Source organism: Halichoerus grypus, chromosome 4 (genome assembly GCF_964656455.1).
Source record: "Halichoerus grypus chromosome 4, mHalGry1.hap1.1, whole genome shotgun sequence".
Taxonomy (NCBI): Eukaryota; Metazoa; Chordata; class Mammalia; order Carnivora; family Phocidae; genus Halichoerus; species Halichoerus grypus.
In genome coordinates, this window is record NC_135715.1 from 52,263,573 (window position 1) to 52,285,727 (window position 22,155).

General features: G+C 37.0%; 1 protein-coding gene across 2 annotated transcripts in view; it reads left to right on the plus strand.

Moving 5' to 3' along the window:
• The window catches only part of DGKH (diacylglycerol kinase eta), a 179,739-nt gene that overhangs the window by 101,000 nt on the left and 56,584 nt on the right, over positions 1–22,155 (plus strand). For both annotated transcript variants that reach the window (XM_078070315.1, XM_036106980.2), the window contains exons 6-13: positions 260–392; positions 6,804–6,910; positions 7,575–7,700; positions 11,555–11,657; positions 12,712–12,871; positions 14,646–14,754; positions 14,884–15,023; positions 18,357–18,441. In XM_078070315.1, the coding sequence (XP_077926441.1) occupies positions 260–392; positions 6,804–6,910; positions 7,575–7,700; positions 11,555–11,657; positions 12,712–12,871; positions 14,646–14,754; positions 14,884–15,023; positions 18,357–18,441 (963 nt within the window). The remainder of the gene's footprint in view (positions 1–259; positions 393–6,803; positions 6,911–7,574; positions 7,701–11,554; positions 11,658–12,711; positions 12,872–14,645; positions 14,755–14,883; positions 15,024–18,356; positions 18,442–22,155) is intronic.

Genomic DNA, 22,155 nt, shown 5'->3' on the forward strand with positions numbered 1-22,155 from the left:
TCTTCTTCCGGCACCTCCTGTTCTCAGAGAAGGAATGTCAACCCAAGAGCTAAAGCTCTATTCTGCAAAGAAGAGTATGTGTAGATTCATTAAGCAACTTGCTTCCATCTGATATTGACTTTTTTTTTTTACTTAACGTGTTTTCGTTTTAAAAATTACAGATTTGAAATTTTAATCCTAACTAAATGCATCCCAGAGGTTTACTATCTGTCGTCTTGTTCTCTTGCTTGGCAAATCTGTGCTAACGTCTCGTTTCTAGGTGGCCCAATTTAACGTGGAACATTTCTCAGGGATGCATAACTGGTACGCCTGCTCCCATGCACGACCCACTTTCTGTAACGTGTGCAGAGAGAGTCTTTCTGGAGTCACCTCCCATGGCCTGTCCTGCGAAGGTAAGTACCCCTGGCCCGCATTCTCCCTCAGCACTGACCACACTGGGAACACGTTGCCATCCGAACAGGGCAACGTCAGCACGGGTGGAAGCAGGAGGTGGGAGCACCTCAGCGGGAACATAGCGTTTCCGTTTTACCATAGCTTCGAGTGGAGCTCTGCACACATGGGACTAACTTGGGAAATATTTTTGCTGAGGGAAGGATGATACAAATCATCAAGAAGGAAGTATAAATCAAGACGTAGCATTTCACTCCTGAGGAACTAGCACCTACTGCTTAAAAAACATCTTTAGACTTTATCTGTCTTTCTGGTTTTCTAGTCTTCTTTTTCTGTTCTGACTGATTAAAACTTTCGGTGAGGACAGTACAGACTCTTTGACAGAATTTCCGTTTGTTATTTCTATTTCCTTATTTTAAATGTTTTCTTTTACTTCACTTTATGTTTAATTTAAATGGATACCATCCTTTTTAATTCTTTAAAGTTTTCTAAAAATAAGCCCAAGGTTGTTGTTTTTGTTATAGGATTTGTGGGGTTTTTTTTAAAATAAAAAAGCAGTGACCAGTAGAAGCAAATATACTAGTAATTACCAAAGGAAAACTCATAACGTCTTCAGATTTATTTAATTCCATACCTCAGTGACCACACTACTGTGTTCTACTTTCTGAACCAGAGCTAATACTAATACTAGCCTTTTTCTCTTAAATATGAAAGAATCTTAATTTTGAATATAACTTTATTATACTTCAATAATAAACTAGTAATAGAGTCCCAGTTTTCATTGATTTTAAGGTATCAAATCTGAGATATGTCGTAATTTCAGCGATTTAGCATGATAGAGCACAGAGGTGAAGAACAGAGCTCCTCAGTTTCACCCTCCAGGTTCTGGTCCCACTCCCAGCGTTACAAACGGTGACCAGGAGAAAGAGCTCCACTCTTTTTGACTTTTGTTTCCTCATCTGCAAAATGGGGATAATAGTCATTTATATCTCACAGACACTATGAAAATTAAATGGGAGAATATATACAAGGAAACTACTTTTCTAGTCAAAGAAATTGTGGAAGTTTGTAATTGTGCTCTGTAAGAAATCCATCAAGTAAATAATTGCAGATTGCATCATCGCCTGAGGCATTAAAATTCATGAAAACGAACATTTGGAAGAGGCATTACACATTTTTTTTTAATAGATTTTAAGAGTGGTTGCAAACAAGGTGTAATTGCTCTTTATGACTTTAGTAATCTACAGGGGTTCCTGAAGCTCTGAGTTACTCTTACCAAATGTGTAATACTCTGAGATGTTATTTTGAAGGTCTTTTTAGCTGCCTCCTGGCCTCTCCTTCCAAAAGTGCTTAAAAAGATATCAGATCTGAGATACTCTGTGGTACTCTTTTGATTTGAGAGTTATGCATTATTAAATATATTTAGTTGTTTGTGTCTTGAGTTTAAACTGGGACGATTAAGTATTTTTCCTAACCTTTTAGAAGAAAAATGAAAATTGCATTAGCCGATGAGAATAAGAAACTTAAAGTCTTTAAATAACTTTGTTATTATTCTGTTAATAATGAAGTCTTCCTGACTTTTTAATGTCTCAGTTATTGTATTTTTAAATTAGAGTTTTAGAAGAATATATGTTAGTACTCATTTTCTCTGCTGATAAAAATTTTAAATCTGTGGTGTCTTGCCCGTTGGTATCGTTAGGACTGTAGCAGAAGATTTTAAAAATCCCAAGGGTTTTATGAATGTGTCAAGAAGCTCCCTTTTTATTTTGTGAGAATGTGGTTATTTAGGATCATTTTCTTGTAATCCAAGTTATACTTAAACTTTAGAAACTCCCCCCAAATCTGAATAAACTGCTTGCTTGATAAAAGCAAAAGACATAGGATACAACAGGCTTTAGAAGACATAACAGAGATGCAAATACAAGAAAAATTCGTTCCAACAGTGACAATGAATAACTTTGTATTGGAATGGAATTCAGTTTCCAATGTGTGAAGCCATCACTAAATTTACTTAATCCTTCTGCCCTTCAACAAGCCTGTACTGATTTGGCTTCCGGGCTTGTGTTGAATAACTACTAAAATTGTTATTTTAAAGCCTTGCATATGTAAAATATATGAATGAAAAATAGGAGATGGAAAATACTTTTCATAAATAATTCCCTAAGAATGTTAATTATGATTTCAGAGCATAATTGTTCTTCACAGTTATTTAAACAGTAACTGAACAAAAAAAGTTAAATGGTGATTTTTTTCTTTTTTAATCAACAGCATCAAATATGTTAACATAGGTACCTATGAATTTTTCTCTTAGCCACTGTTGAATACTTAACAAAGATTCAGTGTGGTGGACTGAAAATTGCAATTAAAAATAACTTTGTTACATGTCAGTATATTTTTTTAAGTTCTGGGTTTTAAAATAATGGTTTTATAGGTCAGGGAAAAGTGCTTTATTTCAGAATAACTTATTTGGAGAAATCTAATTGTCGCTTAACAAAATTAAGGTGCCTATTAATCATTTCCATTCCTTAGTGACTGTAATCACAGTTTGGTTTATTTTATTATTATTGTATGCTACATTAAGCAACTTCATAATTTTCAAGACTCATTTCATGAAGCACTTTATTATTACAAATATGATTTTTATTTTTAATGAGCTGTTTGATTTTTAATGGCAAAATTTCAAAAAGCCATGAAATCATTCCCTGTTGCTCTCTTTTACTTACTCCTTTGCCTCTTAAAAAACAGTTACTGACTGTTAATTCAAATACTTCCTTGTACTTAAAAAGCAGCCTGGGAATTACGTTGCAGATAAAACTAAAACTAGGACCACGCTTTTGAGAAATACCATAAGAGATGAAAAACCTAGAGTTACTAATTAACCTCAATTTTAAAATAGTCACTTGTATGGGAGCAAAAGGGAGCAGGTCATGCTAAAATTGTTTTTCAGACTAAGCTTACTTCCTACGGTGCTCGCTCTTTATACATTTGTCTATCAGTAATGAGAGTCCATTGAAAAACCGGTTTATTCTCTATGAGGTCTGTGCTCGAGTCCCAAAGTCATTTATAACAAAAATAGTAGGATTTGCGAAAGAATTTGTCAGTGTACACAAAAGACCAGTTAAATGAAAATTTTCCAATGTCTAGACTAATATTTTTCAAGGAAAAACTAGCTCAGCTTAAGTGACCTTTTGCATTTCGGCTCTCCGTGACATCCTGAAGCATTTTGAATATTTGGCTATAGACACTCAGTGATTTTACCCGACCCTTTCATTTGCATGCTACGTTAAATTAGGACTTTTTAAAGATTTTATTTATTTATTTAACAGGTAGAGACATAGCGAGAGAGGGAACACAAGCAGGGGGAGTGGGAAAGGGAGAAGCAGGCTTCCCGCAGAGCAGGGAGCCCGATGTGGGGCTCGATCCCAGGACCCTGGGACCATGACCTGAGCCGAAGGCAGACGTTTAATGACTGAGCAACCCAGGCACCCCAAATTAGGACTTTTTAAAACAATGGCATGCAACCCATCATTTCAAACCTGTTAACGGTTTACAGTTAGAAATGCAAAAATCATGTGAAAAGGAGACACCTTACATGTAGGATTTAGGAGCAGTTACCTTCTTATATTTCCACTGAAGTGATCTCTACTTTTAAGTATTTATCTGCAAAGTCGGAAACTGGTATAACATCTTTATCCACCAATGCTTGGATAATTTGTATCCTTAAAAGGATAAAGAAGTTTAGCAGTAGTCAAGTTCTGATTTATAAGTAAGAGTTCGTTTCTCAAATAATCTGTGGTTTACTTGTTTTTCATATATGAGCTGCTTCTTTCCTGGTTGTTTCCTCTTATTTCTCCCTCTCTCTTGTGTTTTTGATTTGATATTTGTATATATTGTAAAATGATTACCCAAATAGATCTAGTGAACGTCTGTCACCAATCCTTAGTTACAGATATTTTTCCTTTGATGAGAACTTTTAATATTTACTCTCATAACAACTTTCAAATATTCAGTACAGTGTAATTAACTATACTCACTATGCTGTGCATTACATCCCCATGACTTACTTATTTTATAACCAGAAGTTTGGACCTCTGGACTCCCTTCACCCATTTGGCCCACCTCCCTCCCCTGCCTCTGGCAACCACCAATGTGTTCTCTGTTTCTATGAGCTGGGTTTTTTGTGGGTTTGTTGTTCTTTTTACAGGCCACATATAAGTTAGATCATAAGGTATCTGTCTTTCTCTGACTTATTTCAATTTAGCAAAATATCCTCTAGGTCCATTCATGTCGTCTCAAGTGATTCATTTATATGGCTGAATAATAGTCCATTGTGTAGATATACATATGGATACCACATTTTCTTTATCCGTTTACCATTGAGGGACACTTAGGTTGTTTCTATATCTTGGATATTATGGATAATGCTATAATGAGCATGAGGGTACAAATATCTTTTCAAATTAGTGGTTTCATTTTCTTTGGATTAATACCCAGAAGTGGAATTGCTGGATCATATGATAGTTCTATTTTTAATTTCTTGAGGATACTCGATACTGTTTTCCAGAGTGGCTGCACCAATTTGCATTCTCACCAACAGAGCACACGGGTTCCCTTTTCTTCAAATCCTTGCCAACACTTGTAATTTCTTGTCTTTTAGCAAATAGCCATCGTAACAGGTATGAGGAGCTATCTCATTGTGGTTTTGATTTGCATTTCCCTGATGATTAGTGATATTGAGTATCTTGTCATGTGTCTGTCGGCCATCTGTATGTCTTATTTAGAAAAATGTCTATTCAGGTCCACTGCCCATTTTTAAAGTGGATTGCTTGGTTTTTGCCATTGACTTATGTGAGTTCTTTGTAAAATTTGAATGTTAACCCCTTATCAGATATATGATTTGCAAATATTCTCTCCCATTCAGTTTGTTGATGGCATCCTTTGCTGTGTCATAACTTTTTAATTCAATGTAGTCTGTTTGTTTATTTTTGTTTAGTTGCCTTTGCTTTTGGTGTCAGACCCAAAAAAATCATTGCCAAGACTGATGTCAAGGAGCTAGCTGTCAGGGAGTTTTCTTCTAAGAGTTTTATGGTTTCAGGTCTTAGGTTCAAGTCTTTAATCCATTTTGAGTTAACTCTTATGTATGGTGTAAGGTAGTGGTCCAGCTTTATCTTTTTGCACATAACTGTCCAATTTTCCCAGCACCATTTACTGAAGAGACTGTTCTTTCTTCATTATATGTTCTTGGCCCCTTTGTCATAAATTAGTTGGCTATATATGTGTGGATTTATTTCTGGGCTCTCTCTTCTGTTCCATTGATCTATGTGTCTGGTTTTTATGCCAGTACCATACTGTTTTGATTACTATAGCTTTGTAATATAGTTTCAAATCATGGAGTATGATACCTTCCACTTTGTTCTTCTTTCTCAAGACTGCCTTGGCTATTCAGAGTCTTTTGTGGTTCCATAAAAATTTTAGAATTATTTGTTTTAGTTCTTTGAAAAATGCCATTGGAATTTTGACAGGGATTGCATTGAATCTGTATATTGCTTTGGGTACTCTGGACATTTTCACAGTATTAATTCTTCCAATTCATGAGCATGAGATATTTTCGCCATTTATTTGTGTCTTCAATTTTTTTTCCTTAATGTCTTATAAGTTTCAATGTCTCTTATGTCTCTTTTAGAGGCTCCTTTTTGATAATGTGGCTGGGCAGGATTAGTGACGGATGTAATGTACTTCTTCATTATTATTTTCTTCTACATTATAATGTAGTGATCCCAACAGTAATACTTTTAAAAAACAGTGCCATATGTGACCTTTTTCAACCTATTTCCCACAACTGGATATTTTCTTGACATAGTTGCATTTTAAAACACTTCCAAATTATCCTGTTCTTTATCTTACTGATATTTTCAAACTTTTTATTTTAAATATATTATATGTACAGAAAAATACAAATATCAGAGGAGTACAACTCGTGGGATTTTTCACAAATTTAACATTTATGTAATCAACACCCAGATTAAGAAATAGGATGTTCCCAACAGCTCTGTATTACTGAATTTTATTTAGTTCTGTGTTTGTGTGTGTGTGTTTTCTCCTTTCTCCTGAAGAACTAGTTCTTTTGTATTTATTTCCTTTCTGTTTTATTTGTGAGCGAGTGGAATCTAGGTAGCAATCTATAGATTGATAAAAGTGTTTCATAAATACATAGCCACATGTAACATAAATACATGAATATCTTCTGAAAAGGTATTTTCAGAATACCTTTATTATTGTTGAAGAGTAATTTAAACTTTTTAAGTTACTGTTTTTCTTCTACCCCCCCCTTGAAATTTCATGCTGTGATTTCCTCTAATCATTGCTCCAAAAGTATATATTCATTTAGAAATGGTTGACTTTTTTTTTTTTAGTGTGTAAATTCAAGGCTCACAAAAGATGTGCAGTGAGGGCAACAAATAATTGCAAATGGACGACTCTGGCCTCCATCGGGAAGGACATCATAGAGGATGAAGATGGAGTAAGCACAGTTCTGTCTTTGGTTTATTCCCAGTACCACCTCCCTTTTGTTGTTTGCCCTGTGGAAAACGACAGAGTTAAGTGGGAGTATTTACTAGTAGGATTAAATGGAAGGCTTTGGTTAATTATGAGTTTCTCTTTCTAGTTAGGGCCTTCATAGTTTCCTTTAGCTCTTAAATTTTGAGGGAAATGTGAATAGGGCTTAGCAATGGTTGCTGTGCTGGGCTGGTGTTGGAGACCCTTACCTGACAGGTAAGATACTCTTTAAGGCTTAGCTCGGGTGTCTATTTGGATGTTCACTCCTTAGACGTTGGGGCCTCCTTTCAACAGTGTCCCCCACCTTCAAAACCTTGTCTCCATTGCACCTTGCGTACGCACCTCTGATAGCACTTTGTAATCGCTTTATGATAATGCCTTTACCTTCATTGCTCCTCAATTAGACTTCACATCCTGAAGGTCAGGGATTTAGTCTTACTTATTGTTGTATCCCTATGGTGCTCGGGGCATAATAGATGGTCAATAAATGTGGACTAACTGAATGGATGCCCTGAGTGATAGGTACATCTCTTGATTCCATAGAGTGAGACATGATCGTAGATCCTCCCCCGGGTAAGGATGGTGTCCCCCACTCTCTAATCCGCCTGCTCTTTGTTCTCGCTGCTTAGCTAGCTATGCCGCACCAGTGGCTCGAGGGTAACCTGCCCGTCAGCGCCAAATGCGCCGTATGTGACAAAACATGTGGGAGTGTCCTGCGTCTACAAGATTGGAAATGCCTTTGGTGTAAAACGATGGTGAGAGTCCTTTCTAATTCTTTTCATATATTTGTTTTAATCCACGTGATTTAGGGGCAAAGAACTTATGGTCTAACAGAGCAGGGTAGCATACGTACCCATTGCAACATTCATCTTTTTCGAAGTATATTCCTTCCAGTCTGGTTACTTTTTTTTTTTTTTTTTTAAGATTTTATTTATTTATTTGAGAGAGAGAGAATGAGAGAGAGTGAGCACATGAGAGGGGGGAGGGTCAGAGGGAGAAGCAGACTCCCTGCCGAGCAGGGAGCCTGATGCGGGACTCGATCCAGGGACTCCAGGATCATGACCTGAGCCGAAGGCAGTCGCTTAACCAACTGAGCCACCCAGGCGCCCCAGTCTGGTTACTTTTTAAGTATCCTTTTTGTAATGCCCAGTTGTTGTTTTTCATTATGCTGTAGCCACATTTAATGGTTTACTGTTTTCAGCCCTGTTTTACCACCTGTTAAAACCAGAAAGCCACCAAATTTTGATTGATGTGCGAAGTATAATTTTAGTACAACCCTGCTCACGTTCTCTGACAGAACGCCACGTTCAGTCAGCCACGCACTGGTATAATTGGAATTAGATACCTTTATATTATATAGATAAATATTTTAAAACTTTCTCGCGCATGTAAGAAAGCAATGAGAAGTACGCACGGCATGACATAGAGCTGATGGCAAGGGATGGTCCCGTCCGTGCCGGACTGTGTGAGCACCGGGCCCGAGGCTTCATGAGGGCAGTCAGAGCAGGAACTCCGAGGGTGAACTCAGGCCGCTCAGAGGGTGGCACGGTGCTCACCGTACTGGAGGGGGGTAGGCAACAGCTGTGGGTACTCGTCTCAGCAGTGGGCGATGCCGTCCAACAGTGACAGCGATCGCCTTGCTTTGGGCTGATTTGTTTGGTCTTGTGTTGCGTCTTGGAAGTCACGCCTCACCCCCCAAAAAAGGTGGAAAACTCATTTCTTTCAGTAAGTATGATGCAGATCATCAAATGAAAATGATGTGAGTATGCTGTTTTGATTTCATAATTGGTGAGATTAATTCCATTTTTTCCACTGGAAACAGTAAGTCCTGCAGTTTTTTAGTTGGGCCTGATAGGTAATCTGTTTCCTTCGTATTTTTTTTTAAGATTTTATTTATTTATTTGGCAGGGAGAGACACAGCGAGAGAGGGAACACAAGCAGGGGGAGTGGGAGAGGGAGAAGCAGGCCTCCCGTGGAGCCTCGATCCCAGGACCCTGGGATACGCGTCATGGCAGATGCTTAATGACTGGTTAAGGAGCCCTCCAGGCGTCCTCCTTCTTATTTTTAAATCAAGTGTGATTCTCTCTAACCTCATGCTTTTGTTATTCTTCGTCAGTTGCCCCTTTTATCAGCCACAGGCGTTACTTCTAATTTCTCTGATGCCCTGTAATATAATATATAGACTGTATTAGATATGTCTTTGGAGTTTTGGTGAAGCTGTAACCCCTAAAACCCTCTTAGGGCACAACCCCAAGATCAAGAGTCACACACTTTCCCGACGGAGCCAGCCAGGTGCCCCAGCATTCCTTATTTTATTCTATTTATTTATTTATTTTTAAAGATTTTATTTATTTATTTATTTATTTATTTATTTATTTAGAGAGTGTGTGCGTGAGTTGGGGGAGGGGCAGAGGGAGAGGAAGAGAGAGAGGCTCCAGCAGACTCCCCGCTGAGCGTGGATCCCGACATGGGTCTCGATTTCTGGACTCTCGAGATCATGACCTGAGCTGAAATTAAGAGTCTACCGACTGAGCCACCCAGGTGGCCTCCTGGCATTCCTTATTTTAAGAGTGCTCCCAAAAGGCCTGTAAGATAAAAATGTTATAAATAAATAAGTAAGTAAAGTGCTCCCATAAACAACATTTTAAAACTTCATCCCACGTAAGATTTCTTTTCAGGGGGGCATCCACTGATGTGTGCGTCTGCTGCTAATTTCATTAGTCTACATGTACATCTGTTTCTCTACCTCTAGAACTTCAGCTGTTCTAACTTTTTAAAAAGAAAGCAGATTATGTGTGTGATCAGCTACTTTAGAAAGGTTTTATAGAAGTTGTCTCTACCTGGAGTACATAGGTCTCTACTTGTATTTGCTCAGTCGTTTTTCAGCTTTGCTAACGTTCACAGTAGGAGTTCATTAGATATTTACTTGCTCACTCTACTCCCTCCCACCTTTTAAAAATTTCACGAACAGTATAGAAAGATGAATACAGGATGTGGAAGGGGGCATTCTGGAATGTCTCCTCCCTCTTTTTTCTGGCAAACTTAGATATCACCTTATCATGAAGTCGTTCCTGCCCTACACTATGTCCGTTGGACATTCAGGTTTGCGGGCCACCAACACCTTGTCACCTCTTTCTTGGGGTTGTACTTCCTATGCACTATCACTTACCTCTTTACATATTATTTTGTCTTTAAAATAATGAGTTTCTGACAGAATATCTAGTTTGTAAAACAGTCATGTAGTTTAAACAGAATAAAGTAAGACCATGGTTCCACAACTCTAATGAGTCAATTTTTCCAGTTGTTGTTCAGTCTCTGGATACAGTTTTACCTTTTTTGTAAAAAATAGTGAAGATACAATTTATCTTCTGCTTTTTTTCATTTAACACTGATATAAATATTTTTCTGTTTTGCTCTGTAATTCTCATACCTTTCTAAAATTCCTTTTAAAACTATCTGTGCATGCTTGTGGGGTTTTTTTTTTTTTTTTGAAATCCATTTAGGATGTTAATTATTATAAATGATTATAGAGAACTATCCAAAATTAGGTCACCAGCAAACAAGAATCACTATTTAATTTCAGTTATTTTCTCAAAAGTTTTGATAAATAGGTGTTTAATTAATATGCCAGTTTTCTAAAAGGACTAATGAAATAAAGCCATATTAAATAAGTTCTTTATGAAATGTCTGCTTTTACTGCTTAAAACATTTCAAGGCTCTTTAGGTAAGTACCTAAAGTATTGTAAATTCCCTGGATTCTATGTAACGCGTTAGCCCTGCTCTTGTTCACAATAGTATCTTGACTGACCTTGAAATTTTTGTTTCTATGAAGTTCACACCTTTACTGAGTGCCTATGATATATATCACTTGTGCAATAATAGGACCTTTTCCTTTTCTTTACAGAGCCAGAAGTCTAGCTGAGAAAATAGGCACGCATGTATTTGTACCTATAGTAACATGAAAATGTTATATATAAAAAAAAGGTGTGAATAGAAAGTTATAGGACCACTGCGGAAAGAGCAGACACATTACAAATTTTATTTTCATTAAATTCTATAAGAATGTTATAAGGTAGAGGTCATCAGTTTTTTTATGGACGATGCTATTGATAAGGACTAGTTAGCTTCCCTCCTTTCTCTTCCTCTCCCTCCCTCCTTCCATTCATTCCTGACTTCCTCTTTCCCCTCTCTTCCTCTGCACTCTGTTCTCTTCCCTTCTTCTCTCCTGGTCTTCACTAGGCATTTCTTTTTTTTTAAAGTAATATCTACACCCAGTGTAGGGCTTGAACTTCCAACCCCAAGGTGAAGAGTCTCATGCTCTACCGACTGAGCCAGCCAGATTCCACTCAGAAGGCACTTCTTGATATACACTACTTGCCTGAGACAATCATAAAAGTCGGCTGCACAGACCAAATCAAATTCCCGTCTCTAAAATAATTAACCCATTCTTTAGCATTGTAAATGTTGTGCCATGAGAGTAATTTATGAATTACTGAATATTTTGTGATATAGTCGATCCTCAATGATCAGTTCCTTAGATGTAATTTATGCCATAATAAAACATTGATGTGTTTTTATGATTCTTGAAGGCTTATTTGTTTGTTATTAGGTACACACTGCCTGCAAAGATTTATACCATCCTGTGTGTCCCCTTGGCCAATGTAAAGTGTCCATCATACCTCCAATTGCACTGAATAGCACTGATTCTGATGGTATGTATCAGTAGTGTAAATATGTATATTCCTGGTATATTAAATGTTGATTTGTACATTTACTTTCCTAGATTAAATTGAACTGTAATTGGTTATTCTGGTCAGCTTTTATTTAAGTCCATTCAAATTGCTGAACGGTACATTTAACTTCTAAAAGAACATTTTAGAATTAAAACTTAACATAGCTATTAATACACTGGTGAAATTACATATAAGACTTACAGATTTTACATTTCAGCAAACAAAATAAGATCATTATTCTATAACAAAATGCAATCCAAAAAGGTTAATTTTTATGTGCTTTTTTTCCCATCCATAATTGAAATTGCCCATCAGCATAGCTCTTATTGAAATCTGTTTTCCTATAATTTCCTTGGAGGAACTTATATTCCTATAAATTCCATCACTTTTTCGAGAATCTTACAACTTGGTTCTAAGTGCTAAAGAACTTGTCTTCCTTCTAAGCAAACCAAATTACAAAAGGCTTTCACCATATACTGTTATTAAAGTTTTGCATAAAGTGCTTTATGATTTTCAAACTTTCTATGTAAATTATGCCAATAGATATTATAAATACAAGGATAGGCTGCAAAAGATGTGATTTTTTAACCTGTGCTGTTAACAGACCTCCCCTCAATCCCCGATAAATCAAGGTTCTATTATTTATGATAAATTTTAAAGTATTTTCTAAAGCCTCATGAAGGAAAAGTTAAAACATTTTAAAATACTGAATATGAACATGAATTCTTTGACAAATGTGAATTTATAGACGTCATTGGTGTTGTTAAGGTAGGTGGTGTATCTTCAATTATCTATGATTAATACTTTTACCATCTTTAGTAGGATTTTTCATTGTAGAGCATATTTTAAAAGATAAGTTCTATAGCCTTAGTATGTAAATAAAACCTATCTCCATTTGGGGGGCTAAATTATAATTTACTGTACAAGTAATAAACAAGGTTCTTTGTGAATTTATGTTCTTTTCTCTGAAGTTTTATCAATAGTTTAAAAGAGACAGCTGTTCATATTGATCCTGTACTGTGTTTTTTTACAGGTTTCTGTAGAGCGACATTTTCATTCTGTGTTAGTCCTCTGTTGGTTTTTGTCAATTCTAAGAGTGGAGATAATCAGGGAGTAAAGTTCCTTCGTCGATTTAAACAGTTGCTAAATCCGGCTCAGGTGTTTGATTTAATGAACGGAGGTCCTCATTTAGGGTAATTAATTATTGATAAATCTCATTAGAATGAAATAGTACTAAGCATGAAATGTGTTTGATTTTTCAGTTTGTGAAGGCTTTTGATCCATCTAGACATCTCTGTATTGATCTTCCCACTCTTTCCTTTTTTAAAGCTCTAATTCTAAATTTTAACTTCACCTTTTGATATTTATATAACTTCCTTATGTGCTGAAAATCCCAAAATTTGTTTAGAAAATGTTTTAGAATATATTCTGCATCAGACAATACTAATGGTTTGCTTAGCTCTAAGAAAAATCAACTTGGGTAAATACAGAAATACCCAGTAACTTTAGAAAATGATCTGCATGGAAGGCTAGCATTAATTTTTATGTAATACAAATAATCAGTTATTTAACCAAAGCATAGACACTACTGTGGGTTTCAAGGACAGCTCCTCAAGGATTTGAGACTCAATTCCTATATGAATGACAAAAAACACTGGTGTTGATTGTTCTTTTCAGCTTTCTGGAATGTCCTCTAACTTACAATCTGAAAAAAAATTAAACGATTTTCAGTGAGGGAAAATATGCCTTGAGGTACTTTTAATACGTTTTTAGTGTGTATATATGACTTTGTTGAAGAGGTGATATTGGATCACCTGAACCTGGGTTCCTGCAACCTCTTCATGATCTACTTCTGCCAACTCCACTTTTCTCTTGGGTTCCACGGTCACCTTAAAGCGTGAACACAGATGTAAAAATGGGGATTTTAGATACCCCGAAGAGGCCCTGGGTTTTTAATTTAACATTTTCCCGCCTTTTCTCTTGCTTGCCTCACTTTGTGCCTCTGTTCACTTTTGCTCTTTAGGTTTCTTTCTTCTTGTTTCTATTGCCTTCTTGCCAAGTCTCAGGCCCTCTGGTCCCATGGATGTTGGTCTTCTTCATCCTTTCCCAACGCCCCCTATGTCTCCTTGTACATGCCTTCCCCCTGTTTGGGTCCTGGCACTTCCTCACCTGGCCTCTCCACTCACCTGTGTCTCTTGCACTGGGCTTAGCTGTGTCTCACTTTCTAGCACATCTGTTTCATAATCCTTCATAGTTCCTATATCTTATATTCTTTACATTTACTTTTCCCACCCGTCCTTTATGATTCTAAGGCAGGCCCTTTGTGAAACTTCTTGAGATTGTCTCTATAACATATTTTATAGGGTTTCCACAGTACTCGAGGTGCACGAAGGTACATTCAAGAGGTGGTGGGATGTGTCCAAAGTTAAGACGAAGGAAGACAGAGGTAAAAAGACTGACCCAGACTAGGGGATGAGGGGGAGGAAAAGCAAGGTGGGTGTCCAAAAAGTGATATGTCGGCAAGGTTTGGTGGGTCCCTTTAGGAACTGACTTGATTGTCAGTAATATCAGTGCCCTAGATTCTCCACCCCTTGTTTGTAATATGCTATTCTTAAGGAAATAACATATCCTTGTAATGGGAAGAAAAAAAAAATCACCACTTTTACCATGTTTTATCACTTACCTTTCATTCTCTTTCCTGGATTCTGCTTCTTTGTTTTCTCATTTCTCACTCCCCTTCCCTCCTAATTTTATCTCCATTTCTACTTATAATCCCCTTTCCTCTTTATGATTAAGACGTTTTCTTGAGTTAAAAATTGCACTTCAGTTTTTATAGTATAATTAATATGTAAGTAAGAGTTCTTATATTTGATCTGAACACGCATACCAATATATACAGAATAACAAAGAATTGGGGAAAGTGATTTTTATTTATTTATATTAAAATAAAATACTTTTTGCTTTCAGTTTAAGATTATTCCAAAAGTTCGACAACTTCCGAATTCTTGTTTGTGGAGGAGATGGAAGTGTGGGTTGGGTTTTGTCAGAGATTGATAAGCTCAACTTGAATAAACAGGCAAGTACTAAATCTTTTCATGACTCGTTGACATGAATGTGTACTAACCTGCTGACCATTGGAGCACAGAAGTATCATAGCTCCGGTTTCTCAGCTTGCCTGAGGTCTCCCTGTTGTGCTCTCTTTCAGTGTCAGCTGGGCGTATTGCCTTTGGGTACAGGAAATGACCTTGCCCGCGTTCTAGGCTGGGGCGGTTCCTATGATGATGACACCCAACTTCCTCAGATACTAGAGAAGCTGGAACGAGCCAGTACCAAAATGCTAGACAGGTAAAAGTGAATTTTCATCTAACACTAGACTGAAAATGGCATACTGACATTTTTGGCAGTTGAAATTTTACAACCTGTAAGCCCAGTGAGGACAGAGATTTCTGGTCTTACCCATTCGTGTCACGCCTGAGGTCTAGAACAGAGCCCAGCATAGGTAAATATATTTTTGGGGTGAATGAATGAATTGTAACAAAAACTGAGAAAACCAGTCTGATGAACCCACTATTTTAAAAATAGAACGCTATGCTGGGAGAGCAATTACTTCTCATTGTTGTTCAGGTCAGAAAGCTTAAGCAGTTCATTTTGTGTGGGGGCTTTTGATGGCTATAATGGGTATGGCCCCATTGTCCTCTGGCTTCATTAAAGCTAAGGAAGACGTATAAACTTGAGATTTGTTAGAATATCTCTTCTTAATTATGCATATTAAGAATGAATTGAACCAACAAAGAACTAAATACTAAAAGAGATAATCCTTTCCCAGTGACTGGGAAATATTAAGAACGCCATATCAAGGAATTATTACTGTGTTTATGGTATCCTTGATCACATCTCAACTTCTTTCTCTCTAAATGTCCCATGTATAAAAAAGAAATCACAGTGTGTGTACCCTGAGTGTTACAGAGAAGGTGGGTAGGACTGGGGATTATTTAGGAACAACAGGGCTCAGTAAGCAGTAACCACCCCTCCCCACCATAAGTAGAAGACAAATGTCAAAATATCATTATAAACTGAAGCTAGCATGAATCCAAACAACTTTGATAGGATTAGCCATCTGTGGAGCTGTTCCCGAAAATAACAAAATCTCCTCAGGGAGCTACTGATCTAAAATGTAATTACTCTAAAATGAGCTATAACCTAATTAATTGTAACCTTGCCCGTCATAAGGTTATGTAATGGTTGGTTCTTTTGCTGACAGGATATTTAAAAAGAGCTGGGCTGTAGAGCATTTGTCTATGGTTATCCAAAGCTATTCGTGAGAGGGATACCCCCATAGTTTGGGTGCGTCAAGTGGATTCCGTCTCCAGTCTTGAAAAGAACCTGGAGGTGATTTCCCAATTCTGTGCTTAAAACACCACACGAGGTGTTTTAAATGGCTTTTTCCTGCAAATTTAAACACCATTTTCGCTGCATCCCAGGAAATGCTGCTAGACATTTCCTCCACCCTGGGTGTGTGCTTTTCCTTTGTATGTCAGAAAAGTTAACTTCTCCAGGTGGCTTGCAGAGAAACGGTGCTCCTGTGGTGAAAGTCTGATACAGAGCTGCACACAACAACAGAAGAGAAACATCAAAGGAGGCTCGAGAACCGACGACCATTAGAAACATAAGGATATTTCGTTCCTGTGTTTTGTTTACTAATTTAAGAGCACTGTTGGTAAAGAACAGGTGGAAAAAGTCACTGTTTAATATTATTCGAATTACAGAAGCTTTTTGCTTTTATCAATTGATTTGATCCTCAAAACAACACTGTCAGGTGGCTAAGAACAACATTATTACGACTATTTTACAAAGATGAAAGTTGAGGAGTTTGTGGAAAGTTGTGGAGACAATGAAAAGAAGAATATTTTTTCATCTGCCTGGTACTTCTAGTTGCTTTACTTGAGAAAGTATTATCTCATTTAATCATCACTACACACCTACAGCTGACTAATATTGTAATCTCCATCTTACAGGTAAAACGGCTCAGGAGGTTTTCATATTATCAGTGTCACATAGCTAGTAAGTGGTAGGACTAACTGGCACTGTCAGCTGGAATCCAGACTCTCGTTCTCAAGATCTTTCCTCAACACGGTGCACCCTGTCCTCCTTAATGCATATATGCGCCAGAGAGGGCCCAACCTTCTGGCCTCTAACTCTGCTTAGCTGGTCCCAGTATGCATCCTTTCTTGACTTGTCCTGCCACTTTCTCCTCTTTCTTCAGCTCCAACCATTTTCTATCAAGGGACTCCACAGCATGGAAGGTGCAGCAAACTTAAGATATCTGGGTGGATTTCTTTCCCATTTCTTTAACTGTCCTTTGATCAGAGGAGTATTTCCAGCTATAAGGAACTTGACTTTCAGGTTTCCCATTGTGGCTTTCCCTCTTTGGATATCTACAGAGTTTAATTATTTTATGTGTTTTCTGCACCAGGATATAAACTTCATTTGGAAAGTCTTAGTCAGCCTTGCGTTTCCAGACCATGGAATGCTGTCTGTCATGTTGAGATGTTCAATAAATGTCTGTTGCATGGATGAATGAATGAATGAATGGCTTTTTGTGCCCAAATATATATTCCTTGATAGTATATTCATGTCAAGAGTTGAACAGTAGCTATAAGTATTCCGTTTATACATCCTCACATACAACCTATGTCTTTGGGGGAGATTTTCTGGGAATTCAGATTTTTATGCAAAGACTTACTAGTTTGAATGACACACTCAGCTCTGTTTAGATACTGATGCCAATGTTGGGATTTTCCCCTGGGTTCTATCACTGGCTTCAGCCGTGATATGCTTTTCTTAAAACTCATGTGTTACGGCACTGCTTTTATTATGCTTTGTGTCTTTGTAAAGTCTTGATTTCACATCCTGCTACTGACAAGTCATGTCCCTACCCAACTATTCTTCCCAAATTTTGAAATTATTCTGGATGAAGACTGGATTTGTCTGGAGTTGATTGCTTTTCTTTAACACCAAGTGATTCAGTGTTTGGTTTGAAATTAATATTTACAGCTAATTGAAATAAATTTGCTTCAAGTATTAAGAAATTAATTATTTCTATTAATATTTTCTTCTCAACCCCATGCTTACTTTCTTAATTTAAGAAGGGATATTGAGTTAATTTTCATTTCATGTATGTATAAGCTGACTTGGCCAGACTGGTTGGTACACAGATAGTGATTTATCTTTCATTGGCACTATGCATTTATTTAATCTGGGACATTGTTTTAGAACTTTGGGTTGTGATCCATTAGTAACCTGTGTAATCTAGTTAGTAAGTTGCAGTGAACATTATTTAAGAAGGGAAACAGAAAAGAATAAAAAAATCAGAATGCATTGCACTAGTAAAGAAGGCAAAGTTTTGTTATATATGTGCATTTCTTACTATGGGTCATGGCCTTTAAAAAGTTTGGAAGTCCCTAATCAGAGAATTGGTAAGATATGGACATCATAAAGTATGGCTTCAGCATTTTATGAGATTACCAAAATTCCATCTCTTTCCCAATATTTGGTTGTCTTAGATACAATAAACCATAGTTCATGCATATATGTGCACATGTATATACGTGAGGTGAGAACAAAGTCAGTTTATTAAATTTTAAAGGAATTTCAGACCAAAGATTTTTCTCCCTTCAGGTGGAGTATAATGACCTATGAACTCAAATTGCCACCAAAGGCTTCTCTACTTCCAGAACCTCCAGAAACATCGGAAGAATTTTATGTAAGACTTTAACCTTTGCCTATTTATCATTTGGAAATAGGGGTGAATATCTTGAACAAATACGAAAACTTTATAAGATATGGTAGCATGTTTACTTAATTTTATTTTTTATTATTTTTTATTTTATTTATTTATTTAAATTTATTTTTTATTATTTTGGGCTCATTGACTACTTCTAGTCCTCTGCCCCAGAAGAAAGAATCCTTATGATCTAGGTTAGAGTCCTTCTACGACCACCGTTCTGGAAGTGTGAACTTGGCCATGTCACTCACTGTCACGGGCCTCCATTACTTTATCTGTAGAGCAAGGTCTCAGTGTTGGGAGGAGTAAACAGTAATGAAAGTGTGTAAAGCACTAGGCATGCAAGTTCCCTTTCCGCACCCCTGATACTTCTCCCTGACTATTCCACCTGCCTGCTTCCTTTTACCAGCAGGGCTCCAGGGGAGGCCAGCTGATGAAAGGTGCCTGTTAGCTTTTACTCATCTTCTGCTTGGGCCATCGGCACCTGTCTGACTAGTAGGTGTTAGCTCAGCAATTTCCAAACACACCAGTACTTGTGGGCAGAGTATTACGTAATTTCTCTCTTCCTACTTTGCCTCTTCTTTGAGGGTTCACCATTACAAGTTTCCTGGTGAAGTCTCTTGATCAAGATAAAACAGAGGAAGAAAGCTCACTTCATTCCATCCCTGCTACAGACCAGTGATAACTATAGTTTTTAGATGTTTTTAAAGATTGAGCGTTCTGATTAAACCTCACAGCACTGAAGAATTGAAACAGATCCTAATTTTCAAAGGATTATTCTCTGACTGACAAACCGTTTGATCTACAATAGCTTATTTTTCCCTGTAGGAAAATTCATCTGTTTATTTGACCGTTGAAATCTTTGTTTTTTCATTAAGAAAATTATGAACTTGTCAAAACTAAGGAAAGGAATGATAACTAGAAACGGGGCTATTCCTTAAAGAAGCTAATTGTAATTTGACACCTTTTTTTGCTCTAAAAGTAGCAAAAACTGCTTCTAAAAAATATGGAAAATACAAAAATATATGAAAAAATAATCTTACTATAGCCCTGACACCCAAAGATAATTACTGTTAAAGATTGATATGTTTACTATTTTATTTTCAGCAGCATTTTTATTTATAGTATTATTTTATTCAACTATAAATATAGTACTTGTTCTTATAGAAACCAGTCTTTTCTCTTAATAGTATTTTTGTAAATGTTATTAATTTTCTCCCCAAAAGGACAAAAGGGGGAATTTTTTGTTCTATTTACTTTAGAGATGTCTATTTCCTAGCAATTAATAATGAAGGTAAACAACTTACTTTTATTACATACATATAGTCGCTGAATATGAGAAACAGTTGTAACTACATGGAAAAAAATCTTTTAGTATAAAAAGGTTTTGAATGAAACCTAATTTAATTTGTTTTTTTCTTAAAATATTTCATAACAAAGGAATGGCATGCCTTAAGATTACAAGTTAAATGAACATTCTACATCACTCCGACTAGTTGCCATGTGACTTTTTTGCCTTTAAAACTGTAATAAAAGCAAGCTGAACCTTCCTTCTTAGGCTCAACCTAATTTCCCAGCTTGTATTTTTTAAGTATTCATTTTAAATTCCTTTATGCATGATTGTGAAATTATTATTTTTCCAGTTTTCCTTAAAAGGGCACAAATGTGGTCGAACTTCCTAATTATCTTATTAACTTACCATTCCACTGGCATCGTAGAGCTGCAGAGCTTAAAGAATTGTGACAGTTTTATTGATTAATTCCTTGTGGCTGTTGGACTTTTTAAACATAGCAAAAACAAGGATTTCATGATTTCCTTCAGTAACAATGGTTCTGTTAATACTCAATATTAGAAAACATATTGCTTCCATTTAACCTGAAATCCCCTTGCCATCATGTTCTTTTCGCCTCTACCCCTTTGCAAATGAATATGTGTCCCCCCAGTGACATCGTGCTCAGTTCACGCCTGTCCTCACCTCAGGTATCCCTTGCTCCAAGAAGCCATCCCTCATCCCCCAAGCCCTAGTACCATCTCCTTCCTCGCGAGTTCCATGGCCACCTTCCATTATCACCTTCCATTATCTTGGTGCTATTGTACTGTCAAGACCAGGCAATGTGTTATTCATTCACCATTGTGTTGTCATCTGGTGTTGTGACTGGCACAAAGTGGACAGTTAATAAAAAATTCTTACTGTTAATTTTTGTTCTAAATACCAAACGCTTTGGAACTATGGGCATCTTGGCATCAAAGCCCTCTGGCCTTGTCTATTTCTTGGAAGCCAGATTCCCATTGCTTTCGGATTGGATTAAAAACTTTTTTGATGCAAGAGTCATAGTTTTAGTCTCTTTTATATGACACCCCAATCACACCAGCCTAGTGAGTCAATAGCTGCTTATTTATTAATGGTAAGGTCATCAAAAAGAAGGTGTGAGCTGCTGTATCTCCACCAGCTCCCCGAAAATGGGAGAGAATGGCCTCAAATCTCTGGACATGAAATTATTCCTATTAATTTGTTGTTCAATTTACTCTTACCGAAGCTTCTCTCCTCCCAGTTCTTTCTGTGTCCTAGCTGCTTCGTTACAGCATGCTAAGATGTTATAACTTTATTTGTTCGTAAATTTAACAATATTAAATGCCTGTCGGTATCTGGGCGTGGGCATAAAGGCCTTGCCCTCCCACTTCAGTCATCTTAGAGTAGTGGTTCCTAAGCTGTGTGCAGGGGTCTCAGGACATCATGGTGAGCCCCAAGGGCTACCATGAGATATTTTTAAATTTCAAAGAAAATTTAATTGTAATACTCAGCATCTATTGTACACCATACAGACTACTAGCTTGTCCAAATGTATTGGACACCATACGACTGCTAGCTTAAAGGACAGCTTAAACATTAGGTTGCACTACATTCCTTTTGATGACATCATATTTTTGTGAAGCTTGGGTTTTCAGTAGTCACTGTGATAAAAAGCAAACACCACACAACAATTAGTGTTGAATAGGAATTAAGGTTGTTATCGTCCAATCTGATTTCAAGGCTTGAGATGTATACAGTGCCCACAGGCTCACGGCTAGTTATTTAAGAATGAAATAAGATATTGTTTTTTCTTTTAAATTATATTTATTATTTTTTCAAAGGGCTCTTAAGTTGTTAGGACATAAATATTTATTAAGTTGTTTGTACTTAACTACTGTTAGGTATTCCTTTTGGCCTAGGGGTATTGTGACAAAATCATTCAGACATTAAGGATGCGATGAGGCCAGAAAGTTGGAGAATCTCTGTTCTATTGGGAGGGACAGACAATAAATGATCAGTTATGTTTAAGTTCTCTCCAGGGTATAATGGTTGCACAGAAGAGAGGATTCTTTGTCTGGCAAGTTCAGTGAAGTCTTTACAGAGGAGGTTGTACCTAAGCTGGGTTTTCAGCACAAAAAAAGAGAAGTTGGAATTAGCCAGTTGAGAAAGAGCATGGCGTAGAACCTGATAGTAAGGACCTTGGTACATTCGGGTCACCTCAGGTAATACTGTCATGTTAGAGCGGGTCGTGCAAGGGAAGAGCATCAAAAGACGTGACAGGGGAGAGAAGAAGGGTTCAGATCATGGAGAATCCTGGGAATTATGGAAGGTCTTGCTTGCTAGCTGAAGAGTTTTGACTTTATCTGAAATGTAAGGGTGGGGGGAATCCCCTCAGACATGTT